The 23,438-nt window shown below is 41.3% G+C and overlaps 1 protein-coding gene across 25 annotated transcripts in view; it reads right to left on the reverse strand.

Moving 5' to 3' along the window:
* The window catches only part of TCF7L2 (transcription factor 7 like 2), a 204,539-nt gene extending 184,864 nt beyond the window's left edge, over positions 1 to 19,675 (reverse strand). For all 25 annotated transcript variants that reach the window (XM_088670583.1, XM_060274743.2, XM_060274744.2 and 22 more), the window contains exons 1-3: positions 18,806 to 19,675; positions 18,338 to 18,404; positions 17,989 to 18,113 (exon numbers count right to left, since the gene is read on the reverse strand). In XM_088670583.1, coding sequence (XP_088526709.1) covers positions 17,989 to 18,113; positions 18,338 to 18,404; positions 18,806 to 18,994 — 381 coding nt within the window. In that variant the 5' untranslated portion in view covers positions 18,995 to 19,675. The remainder of the gene's footprint in view (positions 1 to 17,988; positions 18,114 to 18,337; positions 18,405 to 18,805) is intronic.
* Between the last annotated feature and the right edge of the window lie 3,763 nt (positions 19,676 to 23,438).

The following is a 23,438-nucleotide window of genomic DNA, read 5'->3' on the forward strand; positions in this document are numbered from 1 at the left end:
TGGAAGACAATCTTACTCAGATACGAGTGATCGCTAAAGAAGAAAGAAGAAGACATGAGTAGACTGTGTCCTTTTATTTAAAATGCATCTCTGGGTTATTTGTGGGGCATAGGAATTCGTTCACCCCCCCCCCAAAAAAATAGTTCGGCCCACCACATGGTCTGAGGGACGGTGGACCAGCCCATGGCTGAAAAAGGTTGCTGACCCCTGGCCTACACTAACTGAGGACGGTGGGAGTGGTAGTCAAACATCATTTGGGGACTCAAGGCTAAGAAGTCTGCCCTAAACAGTCTGAAACTAGGCTACTTGGAAGGATCAGCTGCTCCTATATACACCTGTTGAACTGGTAAGTTCTTCATTCCACATCCTGAATTAAGGTGGTGGGTGGAGAGTCTTCTCACTGGTGGTACCTTACTAATGGGAACTCTCTATGTCACATGACCTGGTGCCTAACTGCAAGGAAGTTGTTGTTTAGGCAGGCATTTAGTATTAAAGTTATTAGCTGTGCCGCTAACTTTAGTGCCATTTTTATCTTTTAGTGCTTATCTTTTGTTATATTTTAACTTCGCATTCCTGTTTATTGCATATTAAATGAATTGTTAAGCTACTTCAGGAACCCTTGTTAGAAGATGGGTTATAACTATTAGAAACAATGAATGCTTTATAAACCCAGATCATACACTGGTCTATCAGATTCAGAAATACTCTACCTTGATCATTTACAGGGTTTGCATGAAAGTTTGGGAGACCTTCTCCCTGTGAATACCCCATATTTGCATGCAAACAAATGCATTGTGCACAAAAAAGAGGAGCTTTTTCTAAGAGAGCTTCAGCTATGTTAAGAGGGAACATAATCATTAACCATTTAAATGAGAAAACCGTCACAATGAATAGTGGCAAGCAAATTGAGAATAAATCTTTAAGACTTCCTTTTCCTTAGCTCTTGGACAAACAAGTGATTAGGTGAGATGCCTGATATGGTTAACAACTTTAGCAAAATTAAGGCAGCAATCATATAGACCCTTACCTGAAAGAAAGTCTCACTGAACACATTTGAACTTACTTCTGAATAGACATGTGTAGGATTGCTCCATTAGATACTAATTACTATTACTGTTACAAAATCCCAGTATTGTCATGCAGTCTACAATTTAAGCAATTTAAGACAGAGCAAAAAGTGGCATGAAGTTAAGCTTCAGTTCAAAAACTGTTTTGTTTTCTTAAAAAAAAAAAATCTTGTGTGAGAGCCAAGTTTGCTTGGGATCGCAGAGAATGTCTACTTCATGATGCATAAACCACACACACTGGTTTTATCAGTACAGAATGACAAAGCCATGCATGGGGCTTCCGGTTGACCACGCCATCTTGCTCAGACGGGGGTCCGCACAGCGGAGCGGACCTCGGCGCTTCAGAGGTGGAGGGAATCGTTCCAGCGAAACGAAACCTCCTTAAAAGCCCCAAATCGTGCTTTTTGGGGACAGATTTTGCCTGGCGGCGCCAAAAGCGGGCTCTCTCCTCCCCGGATCGGCTTTGTTTAAGCCCCCGAGAGCGAGGAGGTGAACCGCGGCGGACAGGCTGACATTGCTGCTCTGAGAGTGCGAAGCTGCGAGTCTGGGAAGTGGAGGTGGCCAATTCTTCAAAGAACATTCAGCAAATGAATAGACTGTGAGTAATTTGGATTCTTTGGAATGTAAATTAAGGCAACAATTTGGACCTGGGAGAGAGGGGAAAAGAGGAAGCCACCCCCCCCCACGGTAACATAAGAGACAGTAAACAGAAACCCGAAGCCGTAAACAGAAGATTTTAACTTAAAAGGATTCCTCAAAGGCATCAAAGAGAATCTCCCCTAAATGCAGGGTAAAAGGGGAGAGAGACTGTTGTGATTGCCCTGCAGAATGAAGTTAAGACTAAGAAAGACCTTTCTTTTTCTCGGGAGCCGGCAGCCCAGAAAACCCAGTGAGCTGACCAGGATTTATAGTTAAATTTTATTTCTATCTTTATCTCTGGACTTTTTGGGAATTTTTTTTTGGTTTATATGCTTTTGAAATGTGAGTTCGAACTTTATTTTTAAGAATGCAGCCAGCTTGTTAAAATGGAGTCGAGAAAATAGACTGCGATCATATTCCACCCCATGTGACAAGTTTTGACCTTGACAGGACTGAACTATGTCAACAAAAAGGTACCCGCCTGAGTTTCAGCGGACTGTTTTGACCTTAATGTGGGAAACAAGAATAGAACTATGTCAAGAGGAGACACAACGGCTAGTGTTACAGCAACAATTCCAGATTGTGATGACAGAATATGATTTCCTAGAAGATGAAGCTTTTGAAACTGAAGAAGATGAATGTGAGAATGACAATGATGACGACTGTGATGATTTAACACAAAATGAAGCCCATCACGAAAAAAATGATGATTTTACTCTACAAAAAGTTGGATGGAGTGCCTCCCCTTCGAGGGGGGCACGACTGGATTTACTGGAACTCCAGAATGACCACAGGGAAGAAGGAAAAATTAAGCAGAGAAGAGAAGAAGCTCAGGGGTCTGATATGGAGGCCTGGATGGCAAAAGACTGCAAACAGGGGGTGGGGTGAAGGGAAAGTGAAGTGGTGATTGTAAGGATGGGTTAATAGGACTATAACTGGACTGCTGACTATGGAACTTGCTGGATTGGAGGGGTGGAGCAGGTACTCGGGGGGAGTAAGGTTAGTTTGGGAATAGTTATAGGTTTAAAAAGTGAATTGATTCTGGAAAAAGGTGAAAATATGGAGGCCTATAGAGGGGTAAAAATTAGGCACGGGAAGAAAAAATGGGAGTTTGATTTCTCAGTGATTGGACAATAGGCGAAAATGATAATAGTTTAAAAGTGGTATAAGATATAAAGGTGTATGTTATAAAATATGAACTATGAAACTGTTGAAGATGATAAATAAGGGAGGAAAACCGGGGAAGGGTGGGAGGGTGGGGAAGCCCACAAAATATGGTTTAACAATTATGAATTTAACAATTATGATGAATTTTTTTTTTTGTCTTTTTTCCTTTTTGTCTTTTTTTTTCCTCTTCTCTTTTTTCTCTTTTTCTCTTTTTGTATTTTCTTTTTTTTTTTTGGTATGACAATAGATGGTTGGATGGATGAACTCCTGCGTACTGCCCTGGTTCACTGGAGCTCCCTGGTGGCAGGGGGGGGCTTGGGGGGCAGGGGAGGGGGAGGAGGACAGAAACCCAATCATAAAATGGACCACTTCTGACTGATCACCTGCGTGGGATACTTCTGTGGCAGGGGAGGACCCATGGAGGGGGGTGGGAAGAAGGTGGAAAAGGTGTTTATGTATGTACCATCTTTTGTAATTTGTAAAAACCAATAAAAATTATGTTAAAAAAAAAAAAAAGACAAAGCCATGCATGGATGGTATATCATGAAACTGAAACCTTAACACAAAACGGTGTTCAGTGGCGCATAAGTCAAAACATTTGATCATGTGTACTATCTCTCTTCTTGTATGGAACCCAACTTTCTGAACAAGGGAGCTTGGATCATACATTTACATTGCAGCTTTTCAGAAATAGGATCCTTTACAACACAAAAACTATGGCTACATAGGTGCCATTTCCTGCAAAGATAATTTGCTTAACTGGAAACACAAAAACACCACTTGACCAAATACCGTGTCTGGTAACCACATGCAAAAGTGGTTGAATTTATTCATCATGAAGCTCAGGTAAAAATATTTTTAAAGCAGGGACTATTCTGGTAGACAAAAGGATAATCCAATATCCTTGCATTAAAACATGCAATAAAACAAGCAATAAAACAATGCAATAAAACAAGTAGACAATGCAAATGAACAAATGTTGCAAACCTAGGTACCATAGCATATTTTGCACCTTGTGATATTTTACTTCATTGCTCTGAATAGTCCTGGGGAGACTGTAACATCCAAATTATTCTAATGATGAGAGGTCCACAAAATTGACTTTTCATTACAAGTCTTCCTTTTGTGAGTGTAATGAGCCATTGAGAATGGAGATGGGAAGGGTAGAAGAGGAACCATCCCCACCATTGTACTGAGCTTTAAGATGCTTGATGATAGCTAGGGTTAGTTCATGACAGGAGCTTGGACCTGAGGAGAATAACAGGGGAATGTCTCTGACTTTGTGCTGCACTCGAATCCAACACTATGTCAGAAACAAGATCTCACCTCTCACACACTGGGGCTGGCACAGAGCCCTGGAAACCACAGGGTTGAGCTGGATACCAGAGTAGTCTGAAATTGTGGGGCACTGATAATGACCAGATACTCAAAGCATTGTTTTCAGACTAACTGTGAAAAGCTACTGGCACAATTTTGATCACTGAGGTGCAAATAACCCAGTGTTGCTAATAATGTGAAGGCACAATGGCTCTGGAAGAAATTCCTCCTGCAACCATAGGACTAAAAGGGACCTGGAAATCCTGTGTCATGCCAAAGGCAATATCCTTCATATATCATGTATCCCATTTTACTATGCACAATCCTGAGCACAGGAAGAAACACCAAGAATCAGAACAACCAATGTAAGATTTCTTACACGGAAGAAAAGGGAACTATTTACTTTAGCAGCAATCCCACTTGATCCCAACTCTGTTCAGGCGTGTGGCTACTGCTTGCTGATTTGGAATGGGCCTGGCATGGCAGAGAGGGGAAGCAAGCCTTTCAAACAGTGTTTGACATTTGCCAATGTATGTTCTGCTGGGTTGTTAGGTCACGTGACCAAGCTGAATGGCGTTATGATCCTGTGTAAATCCCCGTTGCCTGATCCCATCCCAATAATTTTTGAAAACAAATAAATTCCCTAGCCATTAATATTAGCTTGGTGCATGCCACATGTTACTGTGAATGTTGTATCATTTGGGGTTACTCATTTATGGTTTGTTTGTTTGTTTGTTTGTTTGTTTGTTTTGATGAAGTGATTTTGATATTGTTGTTCACTGCTTTAGTTCCCTTTTAAAAATATAAAGTGGTATATAAATAAATAAATCTCAGTACATAAAAATGTAAATTGCTTTTAAACAAAGTAACATTGTTTTCCAAAGAGTCACATGCATATTAAACATTTGCATAAAAACCAATCCACCTCAATCACAGGATCAAATGTTATCAAGATTGCCACAAATACTATTTTGACACATGCAGTCCATCCGGTTGCATATCCTCGCATGTGTGTGTTGTAAAAAGATGGAAACATACTGTGAGGATTGAATAAATATTCTCCCACCAAACGTTGTAATTAAATTGCAACAGCAACAGTGACAACAACATCTTTATCTACACCTGCTGAAATATTTGCAGAAAATAGCTAGCAGTTCCAACAGGAAACATCTCACGTATTTTGGTGGGGGAGTTGTTTTAGGAAAATAAGCCTGGTATTACTTGACTGACACTTTCTTATTAGTCAGACATCAGTTGGTACTATGAAAACTTGCCAAAAACAGTTTTACAAAAACTGCCGCAAGTGTTGGAGATAAGAGATCTCGTGACTACATACATGCGCCTCATTCTGGGGATCAACAGAAATGGATGGGAGTTTTACCATACAAAGAATTTTATAGTAAGTGGGTTTCACGGTTACCGTATCCATAGCTACTAGGTTAAAAAAAAAAATCAAGAGACACCAACTAGTTTATTTGGCATCAACTTCCATAGGAAACAGCCTAGACAATCTGATAAAACAGACTCTAGTCTGCCACAGAAGTTCCAGTGTTTAGGCAGGAAAAACCAAGATCCATGTACTCTACATTTGCAAGGAGTGGGATATTTCAACACCTTTTGCTCTCACCACAAGATAATTACTAAGCTGAAATTGAGTCGAGCTGACTCTATAGGGTGTGTTTTGCAAATTAATTTCCAACTTAATTAACATAATGAGTGATTTTGATTTGCCTTATCAGGTTCTTTTTGCCTTGAAGGAGTTGAATCTTTCCAAGATACAGGCCTACATTTGCACCAGAAATCACGGATGTTTTAAACCAACATAGCCAGGGTTTGTTTAGATCCTAAACTTTTCAAAGACATGTTTGTTAAGGACAGGAAAAAATGGAAACAAAAATGTATGAGAAAATTAGCTAGACATTTTAAAAAGCACACCAACGTATGATTTCATGTGTTTCATTTGAGGTAGTCGTGAACCTTGTTACAAGTACTTCACACACCTCTACTTGAAGGTGTGTCTCAGCCCTGGAATGTAATAAGCATATGATTCATAGGGCCATTTCTATCAGCTCAGACTTATCTAAATAATCCTTCCAACGACCAATCAGATTACTCACAAGACGTGGGCAAGTTTAACAAAAGAGGTTTCTTATCTGCGATCCCTGAAAAGCCTTCCACCTATACAAGGTAAGTAGCAAAACAGTCCGGTAATGACTCTTTCAGACTGCTGAGGGAACTCCCAATAGAAAAAGTAGGAAATAGGCACACGTATATCAGGAAGATAGGCTGCATCATCAATCTGGATAAAGATATCAATAGCTACAGTCATGATGGCATCCTAAGTGAGAGAGTGCTATTGCTACTGTGAGAACAGACGATTGGATGAGGTGGGTCTTTAGGGGTGGGAGTGGGGTATATAAAAAGTAGAACTTTCAATAAACTTTCTCAACTTCATTTCTCTTAGGGTCGAAGTCATTTTAAATGACAGAACTTCAAATGAATCACAGGTGAGTGGGTGGCAAGTGCCAACACTTTTGTACCTGACAAGGTTCCTGTGCCTTTAACAGCTATTTCATGAGCAGAAATTAAGCAGATAAAGTTGTTGATGCGTCATGCTGACTGGGGAAAGCTTTGTGTGCTTTCCTATTCTTCTATTTCCTATTTTCCGATTCCTTTTCTATTTGTCATGCAAACTGATCAATGCACAGAATGCTGTCAGAAAAAGGTCACCCTCCTACATTTTGTAAAGAAAGTTATCGTTTTGCAGAAACGCACCTTTCTGATGCATTCCAGCACCACAAAACTAAATCTATTACTCCAGAAGCCTTAAGGTAAAGGGGCAGTAAAACCTAAGGCTTACGTTTCTATATGCAACCCTTATACCAAATCAAAGACCATGTATCTTTCCATAAGCATATTTTTTAAACAAGGAACAGAGCTAAATTAACACACAAGCCGGCTGTCTAAAGTGTCAACAATTAGTACACACAAATGGGAGTAGGAAATGCCAAAATAGCTGGACTTCATGAAGGGGGGGGGGAGGCCAATGCAACTCTAGGTTCATCAAAAATAAGGAAAGCTAATGACGAATAAGCAGCTCAAAACATGCCTGCCCTCTTTCACCCCATTCCCCCCCCCACGTCACTTGTACATACCCAAAGAGACAATGGTTGATCAGGAGTGAATCACAGAGGGGGACACAGGGAGAGGGAGAAATGAATCTGAACCCTTTATCTTCTGTCTTTTATAAAAACTGCCACTCAGTTAGCAGAGATTGCTCTAATTGCTGTGACAATTCTGCAACTATTCCAACGACTTGTGTGTTCTAGACAGGTTTCCCTGCAAGTTTGAAATTCTTGGCCTGTGAACCACTCTTGTCTAAAAGAGGTTTCCCTTTGGAGCACAGAATGCTACATTAACCACTTGTCCCTCTTTTGAGCTCCCTTTATTCTCCTCTTTTCCAATTGCCAGATTTAAACCTTAATGAAAACTTGCCCAGTCTTTTCTTTCCACGAACCCCATAGAGTCCCTGGTCAATTGGAACACATTGTAACCGAGGAATTTCATATTGTCCCGTTTATACTGAATAGCACCTGATAACTAAAGTATACGTATCAAAAGTATAAACATAATAGAGATACACTTTATGTTTATTAATGAAACTGATGTGTTGCAACTTATCACTTCACATATTTCTTTGAGCATCACAGAAATGTTTTGAGAGCAATGAAATTAGACACCAGAAGAATTTTAAAAAGTGAGTAAATTTGAACCAGAATGCAAAAACGTATTTCATTATGCATGGGTACACCCACACACTGAAACTACTTGCGCTATTGGGTGATCTACAGGTAATGCAAGGGAATATTCTCAGTGGGAGAGGTGTTTCTCTTTATGTTGCTTTCTGATTATTGCAAAAGCGAGAAAGGGGGGGGGTGTTATTGATGAGTCCCTCAGACACAATTCATCCAGTAACTGAGAAGCAGAGAAGCATATTTTTAAATGATGCCTTTATACTTAGTTATACATCTCTCAAGGTGAAGAGAAGACAGACAAAGGGACTTAATATTTTTAAACATTTTACATCTATGCAAGGCACAATAAGACACATCTTTTCTAAAAAGGTGTGGCAAGGGGGGGGAAATACATTTTTTAAAAAACAACTAGCTAGCAGGCTGCCATCATATTCTTTTGATATTTCATTCAAGGTCATATCCTCTCATGAGATTGCTTGTACCACTGAATATTAATTTATATACATAATATATACTTTGCAGCGATTTGTCAACACTAATGCAACCATCTCTGAATGGAATTATCCACACAACCAGCTCTCTGCAAGAAAAGTATCATTTGTTTTAATTTGATCAGTTAGAAAATGCTGTAGCTTCAACCTCTCAATGTAAGGACATCACTGAAACTGTGTTAAATCTTAAATGCAAGCTGAACCAACTTAAGAAATCATGTCTGTGCCTGACAGAAAGCTAGGAAACTATTAATCTTGGTAAATTTCACCAGCTCAATTGCTCCTTTAACAACCCATGCCTACCATTTGTTTCTGTGGACCAAATGTATATTTTGGCAAGTTCAGAATAGCCATTTTTACAAGAAGAAAACAAACTATCTGCTACATTTTATACCGTACTTGGAGCACTATAATCAAACTGACAACAAAGCATTGTTCAGGGCTACATGAACCAAACTTGCAGCCATGTGCTCCCACCTTCTCCTGTATACTCAACTAACTACTTTCTCCAAAATAGTAAGGAATAATGGACGCTTATCACACAAGCTGAATAAGACAACAGTTCCAAATTCTAGTTTTTCAGACTGCAAGTGCAACTAGTTTGGATGCAGCAGCGAACAATGGTTTCTGTCAAAGTGGTATTAACACATAGAAGATGAAATGGGGGCATGCTGCTGATCCCACCCCTGATGTCAACATTTTGGGCATGGACATCTGATAAGGAAAGCATTTGTGTACAACACTCTGCACCTTAGCCTCTGGGTGATCTGGAACCCCAATCTAGACTACAAGCATAGAGCTTTATGTAGAAGGGTGCTGCATTTTCATATGGCCCTATTCAACATGTAGCAGCCAAGGTGGGGCCCTGCTTCCCTATCTATGCTTAGAACCCTCTTCACACATACACATGAGGATTATAGAGGGTTTAGCCATAGGTCAGTGGTAGAACATCTACATTGCATGCAGAAGATCCCTGGTTCTATCCCCAGAAACTCCAGATAGGGCTGGGGGAGAATCCTTTCCCAAATCACTGCCAGTGAGTGCAGACACTATTGATCCAGATGGAACAATTGTCTGACTCAACAAAAAGGCAGTTTATGTACCTAAAACAGGACAGGAGTGGAAGGAGGGGTGAAAGTGCTTAGGCACTGGGCTCACTGCTTTGGCACCAATCCATAAATCAAACACATGAGATTTTGCTAGTACCAGTGACATCAGGTTTACAAATACCAATGGGATGCAAGAAGGAAGACAAATGCTAGCTGGGCAGCATGGGAATGTGCACATTCACTTTCAAATGAATACGAATCCAAAGGTAAAATCAGTTAGTTCCCATTAGAGTTTTGCACCATTTAACCAGTAGAGTCCACTGATCTATAAATCAGACTTGGCGCTCAAACCACTTGTACAATTTTTTATTTTTATTTTTTTTAAAAAGTCATGTCAAGCTATGGTTATAGCAAACCATGTGGGATATGGGAAATCCAAAAGAGAAAAGGGAGGAGATTAAATCACAGTCCCTAGGCTGAAGACAAGCAAATGTGACATCTGGAAATAGTTAAGTCATCATTGGAGGGTACATGCAGCTAAGCCCAAGGGTAATTACTCATTGTGCTTGTAACTTGTTTACTTCACAGAAGAATGTTTACATTTCCATAGATAAACAAATACCATCAGGTATAAGAGGAAAAGCAAAACTCAATTACCACAGAGAAAGGCAACGAACAACAGTATCTGTGGTTATGACCAGTCTGCTACCAGTGAAGGTATTGCTACTGTGTGTCCAGAAAAGTTGTCCTGATTTAAATTATCTGGATATACCTTTCTAACTAACCAACACATAGGGTGGAGGGAGAAACACTGACGCTATTTGGCTGTGTAAATGGGGCCTAAATCAAGCTAACAAGTAGCTCTGGATAACTGAGATGCAAACAATGGGGTCATTGAGCATTTCAAACATGCTAAAAATGAAAGACATGGTCTTTATGCCTTCCTTATTCAAGCAGGAAGTCTCAGTGAAGTTGATGAGACTTCTGGGTGTGCAAGGAATGTAGAAACAGATCTCTTACAAACTGGTAGTATATTCTCTAAGAGAGACACAAACTTGTCTACATCTCTCGCTAAAGGTTTTGTTGCAGAAGCATTTTAGGTGCCCCTTCCCTTGTTATTTTACTTAGCTGCAAGTGATAGTAGTGAACCAATTTCTACTACATGGTCCTATGCAAGAAAGCCATTGTTTCTCAAGGATCAGCAATGTTCATCAAGGCTAATAGTGCTCCTAACCTTGATTTATTTAAAGCTAAAACAAATGACTAAAAACAAAACGGACTGGCTAGTACTTCATAATTGGCCTAGCAAGTTAAAGCTCAGTTATCTTCTCAGTAAATATTTATACTGTCATTCTTTCCCATTCATTCTGCATTTTACACACACACACACACACACACAGAGAGAGAGAGAGAGAGAGAGAGAGAGAGAGAGAGAGAGAGAGAGAGAGAGAGAGAGAGAGAGAGAGACTGTAGCCTACATCTGCAATTCATTGACTTTACAATTTACCACATGTTGAGATGGAGAGGTCTCAGCTCCATTTGAATCATTGCACAAATATGCAAGTGATTTATCGTTTCAAAACTGAAGACTGCAAAAGAACGACTCCACTTTTCCTGCACATTACTCCTCCTGGCAGACCACAAACAATTACAGTTCGTACTAATTAAGCTCTGTAAAATGTGCTGTACCCTGTTAATGCCAACCAGGCCCCCAAATTTCTCTTCCCCAAGTCAAAGTTTAGCTAGCAACTTAACTCATTCATGGCTGCCTGCTTGACTGTGTACCGCTTCAAGAATAATGAGGATCAGGGTTTTGGAGTACGTAAACAAAAACACACAAAAGAACAGACCAAGTGCCAACCTGGATTTAAACAGGGAGTTGCAAATGAATGAATTCTCTTGGGAAACAGACAAACACCACTGTTGATAACCTGCTAAAAGGTCCTACCACATCACCTCTGTAATGTGGTGTTAAGGGATTCAGATTTATCCCTAGGGGCTAATAAGTTACAGAACTCTACCTGTTAGGAAAATTCATAAAACATTATGTCCTAGGCTTCTTGAAAATTTACTAGTGGAAAGTTGTTGGTTTTATTTTTTTAAAAAATACAATTTTATATTTTGCGGGGGGAAATGACTCAGTATTTTAAATGGAAGGGGGTAAAAACATATGGGAGGAAACCAATATATGTATTCTTCCCATACTCCCTTTCCCAAATTAGTATCTCTAAGTTGAATGTGATAATGCACCTAATGAGACTGCTGAGGTGGGGGAATATATTCCTAGAACTTATTTAAAAAAAACCTGATTTATCCTTTGGCAGGGTTTGGCTTTTTTAAAAAAAAAAAACAGAAGCCTCAGCATATAGATTAAGAGAAGAGCACGCTTGCATTTAAAAGCATTTAAACAATGCACTTGTTTAATCTAGGGAGAACTAGAGAGGGCCCCCCTCAAGTGATGCTTCCCCTTGCCCCCAAAGACTTTCCTGACACATGAGCCAATCATTCCCTAGATGCCCAGCTTCCCCTTTAGCAGCTGATCTCAACAATATTTTTTTCCCAAGCACTCCTACACACTAGCATTCTTCCTTATTTGCTCCTGGCCTCTGGATTTTACCACATTCTTTCCCAGATACACATTTTTTTCCTAACGTTTTCTCTCCTGATCTGCCCCCTCTAGAAACCCAGATTTTATTCAGTTCTCTAAAATAACGGGTGGGGAGGTGGGCACGTAATTTAAAACCAGACTTTGAAATGAAAAATGTATTATCTGTCTGCTATCTAGATATTCTTATTGAAGTGCCACTTTCTTGCTTTATTTCAAGAAAGAGAGACAGAGATCAATCATAAACATACATCTGTTAAATATAGCCTAATGTAACTTGTTTATTAATTCAGGCATGGCAATTTCTCTCCCCCCCCCTCTCAGCTACAACAAATATATTCAGGGTTATATCAGGTTTCTTTGAAAGTATTCTGGGAAATATTTTTGCAGGGTTCCTGTCTAGATATCCTACACAAGGACTGTGAGCACGTTGATAAAAAACACAGGCTGTGCTAAAGGTTTGCTTAAGCCACTACTACACATTGCCCCCTCAGTATTTCAAGCGTTAAGTCTGAATCATATGAAAAGGCCAGCCCTGCAGTTAAGAGAACAAGCGCCAAACTCCCACCAGCCAGCCCCCCCAAAACAATCTAAGCTTTTCATGGGTTTGTTTCCCCAATTTCCCCATCTCTCATTGCTTATAATTAGTGAAAGAAACCTGACCCACTGCCAGTGTCTGTGGACCTTGGATATTATAAGGCCAGCGTGGCGTCAAATATCTTAACATTCATAAGTGTTATAGGCTGTAAATAAACCCTGTAGATTTATGACCCTTCGCTGCCTGCCAGCAAATGACTGTGGCACATTTCTTTCAGCAGACCTGTTGAGGTGCAAGTTTGCCTTTGGTTGTAAAATTAACCATTTCCTTCACAAACATGCCCAATTACGAGTCAGCGGGCAAGGCTCTGCCTGCATATTTGCCATAGCTCAGTACAAAGAGAATGCACACACACACAGAGAGAGAGAGAGAGAGAGAGGCTTGGGTGAGTACAAACTCTCTTACTATGCAAACAATCCAGCAGCTGCAGCTGCACCAGTTAAAACTCTGTAGCAAGCAAGAAACAAAAAGTTCCCACAACAGGTAAGGTGTGGGAAGGAGAACATTCTAATTCCACCTACATCCCTGAATGCACTGACAAAAACACACATCCATGCCCTCTTATCTGCAAGTGCTCTTTTGTTGCAAACTAGATGCACTTTGACCCAAAGAGTGCATCCCTTCTTCATTTTATTGTGGCAGTATGCATGTTTCAAGAGCAACCACAAAGTGCCTCACAAATGTTTTCTCCCCTCAACCCCACCCCACCCCCAAACAGTCACCTAACTCCCCTGTTCAGGAAAGCATTTGCTAAATCCAGGTTGTCTCATGCTTAACAGCCAATAATCCAACTTCCACATAACTACCAGACAGCTGGAAATGGGGGGCCTTACAGTTTTAGTCATGGTGCAGTGTGGAAACACATACATGCATGCGTGCAAAAAAAGAAAGGCAGAAAAAGAAACCTACAGCTGTCCTTTCTCTATTCTGCTTTTTTTTAAAGGGGAGGGGTGGCATTTTCTTATGAATCCATGAAAACTCGAACTTTTAAATCAAGAGACAAATCTTAGTATACTTATTTAAAATGCCTTAGCAATGCCTTACAACAAAATGCAATATTTGGGACCCTCACACAAAAAGATGCTGCAAATTTTGCCATAAATCAGAAGCGTCAAACTTTTACTTCTCTGGGCTCACAAGCTTGCATTCCCCCTTGCAAAGGAGGATCTATCTGGCTCTTAAAATTAACTGATTCTCTCTCTGTCCTGCAACCTTAAAATCATGCTGTAGAAGTTTAAATGTCTTTTTTTAAAAGAAGTAGTAGTTAACAAAGCTAATGCTAGTTGCTATTATATATTTCGCAAGCCACTTGTGAAGCAGAAACAGCGTTCTAACTGTGCTAAGAACTGAGAGGTTTTCAGACTCCGTGCTTCATTTGATTGGTGTCAGAAGATCATCGGCTGAGAATAGCTTGTTTCTACACAGTTACAGGGGAAAAAAACTTCATTGTTGTTTTAAAGCCATCAAGAAGGTGAATGGTACAATTCAATGAATAGCTTATCTCTGCCATGAAGCGCAAACACGCTGACATATGAAAACTGTATGTACATTGTGAACATCCAACTAGTTTAACACCATAACCCTTATTGCAAAAATCAACTAAGCCCTCAACCTTAAAGATTAGTAAGGAATCAAATCATCACATTGGAAGCAGAAATCTTAACAGTGCCAGAGCAATAAATATTTCTAAGGAAGATGAAAAAACAAATTAGCATAAATACCAAAGAAGGGCAGGAACACCTGTTCTTTGTTTTTCAGCATGATAAGCATTTCATTGTTCTCTATTTAAAATGTAATGACCTGTGTAATTACAGTAATATTACATTGTATTGCAGGGGCTCCGAATGTCACACTTTTGAAAAGTGTTGTCAAAACAATTCAAGACAGGGGAACAAGGGGGGGGTGGAGATACCATTAACTCTTTGTGCACCAGGATCTACATTCTTGTGCAGAAGATTATGTACTTCAGGAAATAAAAGGGAGAAAATGCATTTTCCAATGCACCATTTTAAAATATTTCCATTAATGGGCATTTACCAGATCACTAGCCATATCACTTCCATATTTTCCTACACTAACCATTTTAGATTCAGGTTCAAATGAAAGATGAGCACCGTGAAACAAATCTCCCCCACAAAAAGCAAATTAACAGAATTTTCATAACCAGAATTACATCTAACTACTTAATTGTTCTTCTGTTAAATTCTGAAATTACCCCTATTGCAATCACACCACATTGCCTACACAAGTGTATTCTTTAATTCATTATTTCATTTCTAACAGAGCTCTCCTTACTGCATATTGGTCCTCTTAAGAGTCAGACACATTACTTTAGCAAAAGCAAAAGAAGCATTATGTAGAATGATCTTTTGTCATTTTAAAATAAAATTATTGCTAACAAGCTTTATGGACTCTTTGGCAATTAAAGCATTATTCCTAAAGTAATGTATTATTCATCATAAGCAGATTTAATGATACTTCATAATTCTTTACATTTCTTAAAGCAGAAAATCAGAAATCAGTGTTCCCTAGAATCAGCTCATGTATTTCCAGGAACTGAAGGTTGCATAGGAGAACAAATATTCCTCTAAATAAAAATAAAAGAACAAAAACCAAAAAGGAGGAAACAATATTGCAAAACAACTTGCTTAATCTTCAGTGAAAAATACAGTTCATGAGCTCATAATCCTGTGTGATACCTCTACCTATGTGTAAGACTCAATATTATTTATTTACTTACACCTTTGATTTAAAAAGAACAGCCAAATTATAGGAAAACACCTTGAATAGTATAAACTGAATAAATCCTTTGTAATATTTAATCATTCTGGTTTGTGGCATAAACAAATAATGGGTTCTCTTTAAACCATAATTTATCTTGCTTTCACAAATGCAAACTCTACAAATCATTGGGAGTAGAAGAAAGGGCCCAAAATATGCTGTTCGCTTATGTGCAAATTGCCTACTGAATACGGAAAATGTCTTTTGAATCCATATGATGCTAAGGAACAAGGTCACCTGTTATATCAATAAAATAATACATTTTTATACAATGAAATGAATTCATTGTAACAGTGTGTTGTTATTAGAGAGAGAATGTTTAAATATGGCCAAGAAGAATTTTCTCCATTAACTAATAACTACTCTGGGGCCCTGATCAAACATCTATTCAAAACCTCTATACAAATAGTTCCCACTCATTTCAAAAGGCAATGGACTACATCAGTATTAAATCCTAAGTGCTACTAGATAAAGATGTAAATAAATATAAAATTCCCTCTTTTTTCCAGGGGAATTTTTTTTATTGCTCATCAGCCCCACTAATTTAAATTTGCAAAATTATTTCTATTTTGAACAGAAACCACTCCGAGGAATAATTTTAAAAGGTTATGCTTTCATAGTACATAATTAAAATAACCACAAAACAAACACTCTATCCCTACCAGCATCTAAAATGCTTTACCTGTCCCATCACCTCTCCAATTACAAAATCCAGTCACCTTTCTTTTCCATTATGCTAAAACTGTGGTTCCCAAAATGTCTCCTTGCTATGACCATAGCCCCAAAATAAAAGTAAATTATAAAATATCTTGACTGGGTTAACCTCATCCTTGAAAACATTTAAAAATACACAAGTAAACACTATTTTGTCATCTTTCCCCCTGTAATTTGTAATCTGAATTTGGACTTTAAGTAAAAACAAGCCTGATCTGACATTTTAAAAACAATTGTAGACTGGACAAATTGAGAACATCCCATAGTCTAGAAACACACTACCATGGATCAGCAGCTACCTAACACTGGAACTTATATTTCAAATAGCTGCCTCAAATCACCAAGTTAATAGAAAAGAGGTGAGCATTCAAACAGTAGTTTGGAGGAGAAAGAATTAAGTGGATAGGTTGGGAAAGAATCACTTCAGTTAAAAGATGCAATAGAAAATGAGATAACAGATAGTGAATACAAATCCTAAATTCCCTAGGGGAACTGGCTTTTTTTTAATAAAAAAAGTTGTATTTTAAACAATGTTAATAAAGATTGTACTGTATTATGGTTGGGCAGAGGAAGCAGAGATGACATAAATCCATGAGGATGTGTGAGGAGGGAAGTGACCAACACTTCACACCTCCCAAAAGTTTTAACAAAACCAGTCTGGGGGCTACAAGAAACTTATTCCCTCCACTCAAGCTGCCACGCCTTCGGATCCTCCTGCCACACCCGGAGGACTTGAAGTACACATACCCTTCCAGAGGAGCCCAGTTGTTTTGGAATACATATACTGTACAGTATATATTCCTTTCAAGTGAAGGCTTGTTTCTTTATACGTATAATGCTTTTAACTTTTGTTTGTTAATGGGAAGGCAGTGTCTGTTTCCAGGATTGCATTTTCCTTTTCTAGACTATGTCCTGATACAGTTTCGATATTTTCTTTCCAACACAATAAACATGGGGGGGGGCACATCCACTATCTTCTTAATGGAACTCCTACATGTGATCTATTTAAATGAAAGCTGGTGACTTTAAGGAAAGCCACTGTGGCAAGGAATGAAAATGAAAATTTCTCATCCCTTCCAAAAAAAGATGCCAAAAAATTCTTAGAAACATAGAATAGCAGGAGGGGGAAACTGGGGAGGGGGAGAGAGCCGTCTATAGTTAACTGCCACCCTTAAAATCTTTTAAACACACAGAGTCCTAAAGTTTGAAAGAAAACAAAACCCGGATAAGGTTTTTACACCAATTAATCACTCGATGGCAACGCTGCCAGTAAATTAGTAACTCGGGAAGGTTTCAGCAAGCGAGCAAAGGGTTAAAAGGGGGAGGCAAGGAAAGGGGGAGGGGAGAGAAAGGAAACCCAGTCGCCACTCGGGAGGGGAGAAGGAAAACAGAGCGCGATGGAAATCGCAAAAAGAGTTTTGTGGAAAGGAGAGCGGAGGAGGCTCGGTTGCTGGGCGCGCGGGGGGGGGATTAAAAAGCGGGAGCTGGGATTCCGGGTGCCCTTCGCATTGCCAAGTCCCAGGGCCAAAAGCCCCGAAGCCCCTAAACTGAAAGTAAAGGAATCAACATGGCGAAGTGTAAACAGCCCTTTTCTCTGCCCACCCCCCGCCCCCTCGGCGCGCAGTCAGCGGAAGGCGCAAAAGTTTTGGAAAGTTTCAGGCAGCGCCGCGGCGGCCGGGAGCGGAGGGGGCGGGCGGAACAGGCAGCAGGGGGACCTTGGCGGGTGTGGGACACGAATTCGCGGAAAACAGAGCTCGTATTTACACACACATATATATCTATACACATACACACGTTCGACTTACCGTTCTTGCCGTGGGCGACAGGGATCCATTGGGGAGGTAGGGGCCGGTCAGGTCGGGGATCATTATAAAGGGATACCCAGGATATGGTGGGCCCTTAAACAACCCTCCATCTTGCCTTTTCGCAGCTAACATGGCGGGGGAACGAGGCACAGGGAGAAAAAACAGAAAGCGGGGGAGAAATCACGGTTAGAAAAAGTGCTTCTCGAAACTTGGAAGAGCATTTGTTTGCGCCCACGGAGAGCACGGTTTTGGGGGTGCTCCAGATCCGCTCGCTTTCTTTCCCCCCTCCACCACCACCCTCGAAACGGGAAGGGGGGTGGGTGGGATGGAGCCATCAAGCACAACTTACCTTCCTCTAAACTTTCTCTGGATTTATCTCTGAAACTTTCGGACCTAGGCGGGGGCCGCCTCTCCGCCTTGGATCAAAAGGGGGTGAAAAATAGCCCAAAAGAAAAATGCACCGGGAGAGTAGATGAATGAGGCAGGTTGGTGAAGGGGGGGAGAAGCAAGGAGGAGAGAGAAGGGGGGAGAGAACAAGTTAGAAGTTTGTGCAAAACTTGATACGGAAAATACAGAGATAACTGAACCCACCAGAGAAGCAACAGGGCAGTCGCCGACCATACTATAAGAAACAGAGTTGCAACTTAGGGCGAAAGCTCAGTCCCCCCACCCCCTCCATGGCATTTTTCGCTTCTCTCCCCACCCACCCCCACCCCAAACTTCTTGCATCCCGTCTCCCCGGGAACCCCCAAGGTGGAGTAAGGCAGGTGTGCTGGAAAGAGCGGCGGCGGCGAGGCCGGGGGGGGGGTCTCCTTACCTCCGAGTCTGAAGAGCTGTTTTGATTCGTTTCTGTTTCATTGACTAGCGACGATTTGACATCGGCTAAATCCCTCTCTGCCGACGAGTTCTCCGAGATCTTGTCTTCTTGCTCCCCTTCGTCTTTAAAAGAGATCAATTCATCGTTCGCCCCCAAATCGTCCCCTCCACCGCCATTTAGTTGCGGCATTTTCCTCCTGACTTACCCCACCAGCAGCAATTTTGCAAGGACAGAGGGGAGGGAGGGAGAGAAGAAGGGGAAAGGGGGGGGGGGAAGGAAAAAGGGGGAAGGATTAAAAAAAGAAAGAAAGAAAAGGGGGAAGTTTGCAATTTTTTGTTTTTAAAAAAAGTCCAAGGTGAAAGTTTTTTCCTTTTCCTTTCCTTTCCTCCTGGGGAGGGGAAAAGAGGGAGGAGGAGGAGGAGGGGAGGGCAGTGTCCCTTCTCCTTTCCTTTTGCACCAGTGACTTTGGGTTTCTTCTTTTCCTTCTTCTGGATTTTCTCTCTCTCTCTTTTCTTCCGAAGATCAGATCAGCGTGTAAAGCGCGCGCACAGACACACGCGGGTAGACACACACAAAATTAATAATAAAAAAAATTATATAAGGAGGGAGGGAGGGAGAGACGGGGGAGGGGGGAACTATAAAAAAATTGCAGCAAACAAACCAAACAACAAGTCAGCTGTAAAAAAGGGGGGGTAGAAGCCGCAGATATAGGGAGCCTGTGCCGCTCGGATTTGAGTGAGTTGAAGTTAGACTGAGAGCTTTTCAGTTCAAAGGCGGCGCTGATTGACAGATAGAAAAAGGGGGATCGAAATCCGGAGGAACGGAGAAGTCTGGGATCCAGGATTATTGACAGGGAAAAAGAAACACACTAGGCACTTAATGAGATGCAGGAGGGGGCGGGGGCTCCCCAATGACGTGTGCATAAATAAACAGGAGGAGGGGGGGAAAGCGGAGAAACTAACAATGATCCTTTTTGGAGAGGGAGAGGGAGCGAGAGCCAGGAGCGGGGTAGACGAGAGAGGAAGGAAGAAAGAAAGAAGGGAATGGTCCAGTACAGACAATGCGAAAATAGGAGAGAGGGGCGTAGAGAGAAATGACCCAGAGGAAAGAAATCACAGGCTAAACACACACACAATTAAAAGAAAATGGCACTGTGCCTCAGTAGTGCATTTGCACACAAAAACAGGCCAGAAGCAGCAGTGCAATTTGTTGAGCCGTCAACTTTCACACGCGGAGCACCGCAATTGGGGCTGCTAACCACTGCGCGTTTACTTGAAAGTAAGCCCCGTTTGAGATTTCCGTCCCAGTAAGCAGGCTCCCGGACGGAACTGATCGCCCATGCGATATTTACATGGCTGCACTCAAATATGTTCTATGTTGCTGTCTTGAGCAGCTATGAAGTTTATTGGAGATAAACCTCGTGAGTACTGTATAGCTGAGCGAGGGCAGAAACCGAGAAAGAGGGCGCCTCCCTCGCCCCCCTCTCCCTTCTGAGCAGAGTTTCCCTGGGACTTGAAAGCTGCTCCCGGAGGAGCGCGGCTGGGGGAGGCGTGCGCGCACCGCCCTGCGCGCAGCTTCCCGGCAAGAAAGTGTCCCTGGCTCCGGAGGGCCTTGGGTAGGAGCCGCCCGGCGCCCTCCTCCGTAGGGCTCCTCGGAAGGAAGGAAGGAAGATCGGCCGGGTTCCGCGGGGCTCGGAGCCTTACGAGCGCCGGGGCAAAGTGTGCCAGAGACCTTTCCTTGGAGGGATTAGGCGTCGCCTCCCCAAACAACGTGAGGGAGGGATGGTTCAGCACCATCCGCCGCTGCCCCCCTCCCTCCCGACTGGGGCTGGTGGAGATTGGCAGAGAGCGGCTGAATGGGAAGAAGTTAATTGTGGCGCGGGAGAATCAAGGGCTGCGAGACTTGAGGTGCGAAGCCTCCGCTGGCCGCTCTTGGTTGTGCGTCCCGCCACCCGGCTCTCCTCGCTCGCTCCTCCAGGAAAAAGAAAACAAACAAACAAGCGAAAAAACAAAACAAAAACAAAAACCGCACTGGCTCTAGGGGACAGAAAAATACCGCTTGTTTCTCTCTGTGTGTGATCCAACTGTGTGGTCCCCAAAGCAGGCTAGTAAATGAATTGCCAAATATAGATTATTGGGGGAGGGTGGGCGGAGGAGGTGGGTGGGGATGCAGTTCAGGAATGCGCAACAGAACATTCTTTTCCAGTTACCAGCCAGCGATCAGGCTCCAAACAGGCGCAAACTGGGAGCAGAAGAATAATGTGGCTGCTTTTTTAAAAAAAGAAAAGAAAGACAGACAGACGGACATCTGGCACCCGATTCTACTGTGCTGATGAGGGGAGTAAAACAAATTGATCTTCGAGCAGTGACAAATTGTAACAATGGAGGAGTCAATTGGAAACTAACATGGGCCAAGGAACAAAAGAGGAGACGGAAAGGAGGGGGGAGCGGGAGAGAAAGACACACACGGAGTAAATTCAAGGGGAATTAGTAAATTGCCTAATAGAAATGGTGTCAAGAAGAAAAAGGAGAACGTATAGGCTGTACTAAATCCAAGCATTCCACACACACACACACACACACACACACACACACACACACACACACACACAACAAGAAGCATAACCTGCTGCTCTTACTAAGAGCCACTGGATCTTAAAGGGCTTCCAAAACAAAGCCAATCTGTCATGCAATATTTAGAGAGTTTAGAGGGCGGGAGATATTCCCTAAAACTGTCTGCTCTGGGGAACATGAATGAAAAATAATAAAACAGCGATTGACGTGGCATATATATATACCATAAGTTCACATGGAAATTTGCATACTAAAGGAAAGATGCAGGCAATATATATATATATATTAAATAAAAAAAAGAATCACGGCAACTTACAATCAGGAAAACAGGAGTAAAGAGAAAAGGGACATGAAAAGAAGTAAAACAAATGTGTACATTTAATCAGACAGGATTGCATAGGACACAAAGAACAGGGCTAATTACTCTCAGCAGGTAGGAACTAACCTTCAGACTTCATAAATAAGTAAGTCTGTGAACAATGTCTAAGTGGGAGGATGGAGACAGAAAAAGGATTATTTCAAGACACCCAGAGAAAAAAGAAAAACACAAGAAGAATGAAATATTTCTCTGTTAAATCAATGTACAAATGGATTTAACAGTTTCTTTTTCTTCTGGGTTTTTGACCAACTTGCTTTCAGACATTCTGAAAAATAACTATGTTTGGGATACATACTAGTCAATTGCCCCTAATTAGTATGATGAACCTGATATATTAACAAGTGGGTTTAACTGACAGTGTTTCTCACAATGTTGCTTTTTGTTTTGTTTTATTTCTAAATACCTTTTAACCCCAGGATAATATAAGAAAAATAATCAAATGCTGAATATTTTATTGGCTGTATGGAGCCATGTGCTCTAGCTAAACGGAGGGATAGGTACCTTTACAACAGGTGGTAGGAAATGTCCTACTCAGAGCAAACCCATTGTAGTTAATAAGCATGACTAACTTAAACCCACTGAAATCAACCTTAGCTGAATACAAATTTATTACCCACAAATTTATTACCCATTTATTACCCACAATGGGAATTGTCAAAGTGAGAGAGAGTTTAAAAAATACAACATACATAAAATCATAATTACAGAGAGACATGTAAAAAAAAATGTAAGAGGAAGCATTCATTATAACCACCACAATCCTAAAAACCTGCCTGGGGATGCAACCCTATACACATTAATACTTTGTGGTAAGTCCTATTGACTCCAGTGTGACTTACCTCTGAGTAGACATAGCATCATCAATAGAATTGCCTTGTTTCTTTGAAAGGGGCATGCTCCTAGGTCTGAATGTGGCAAACCAATGTCACTGTTATTACACAGCTAGTAGGGCAGGATAGCACTAGACACACAACCCACAAAGCACTTTTCATATGGCATTTCAATCCTAAACATAATGGTATCAATTCAGGGCTTCTGAGTGCACATAATCCTGACCGAAAGTGGATGCCATCATTCCCTTAAGTGCTTGGGAAAGGTTCACTCACTAAACTGCCCCAGGGATCAGTGGTTGGGGTGTGAGAGTTTCCCATATGCTCTGTGAATGCCATGTGGTCACCCATTTATTATTATACATTAGTTGGCTATTGCCTTTATAGGCTGCCTTTCTGTGAAGGCACCCAAGGCAATTCCCAATTATTAACACAAAGAAAATTTACAAATATCTGCAGTCTGACTTCAGAAGCTGATGGTACTAGCTCTGAAGCCTGGGCCTTAAGATGTAGGAAGATGGAAGTTGGGCCACCCTAGGATTTCTCAGGCCATTGGTAGTCCCTTCAGGAGTTAGTTGGTAGTCCCCTCAAGGCGCTTAAGCCTTGTGTAGCCCAGGGAAGATGGGGGCAGAGCTACCCCAACAAAATATTTCAAGCATCCTCCACAAAAGTGGTAACCGTGCTGCCAGTATGGCATGGTAATGCATGTAGGCCTTACACTTCTGCAATTGCCACAGGCCTTTTGGTTTTTGCTACACCTGACTAACAAGCTTCTGCTCTCCTGAAGTTTTATCGTTGTCGCTTATTACTGAAGAGCTTCCCCGCTCACACAAGAATCACACAATGGCATC

Source organism: Zootoca vivipara, chromosome 5 (assembly GCF_965207765.1).
Source record: "Zootoca vivipara chromosome 5, rZooViv2.hap1.1, whole genome shotgun sequence".
In the NCBI taxonomy this organism is placed as follows: Eukaryota; Metazoa; Chordata; class Lepidosauria; order Squamata; family Lacertidae; genus Zootoca; species Zootoca vivipara.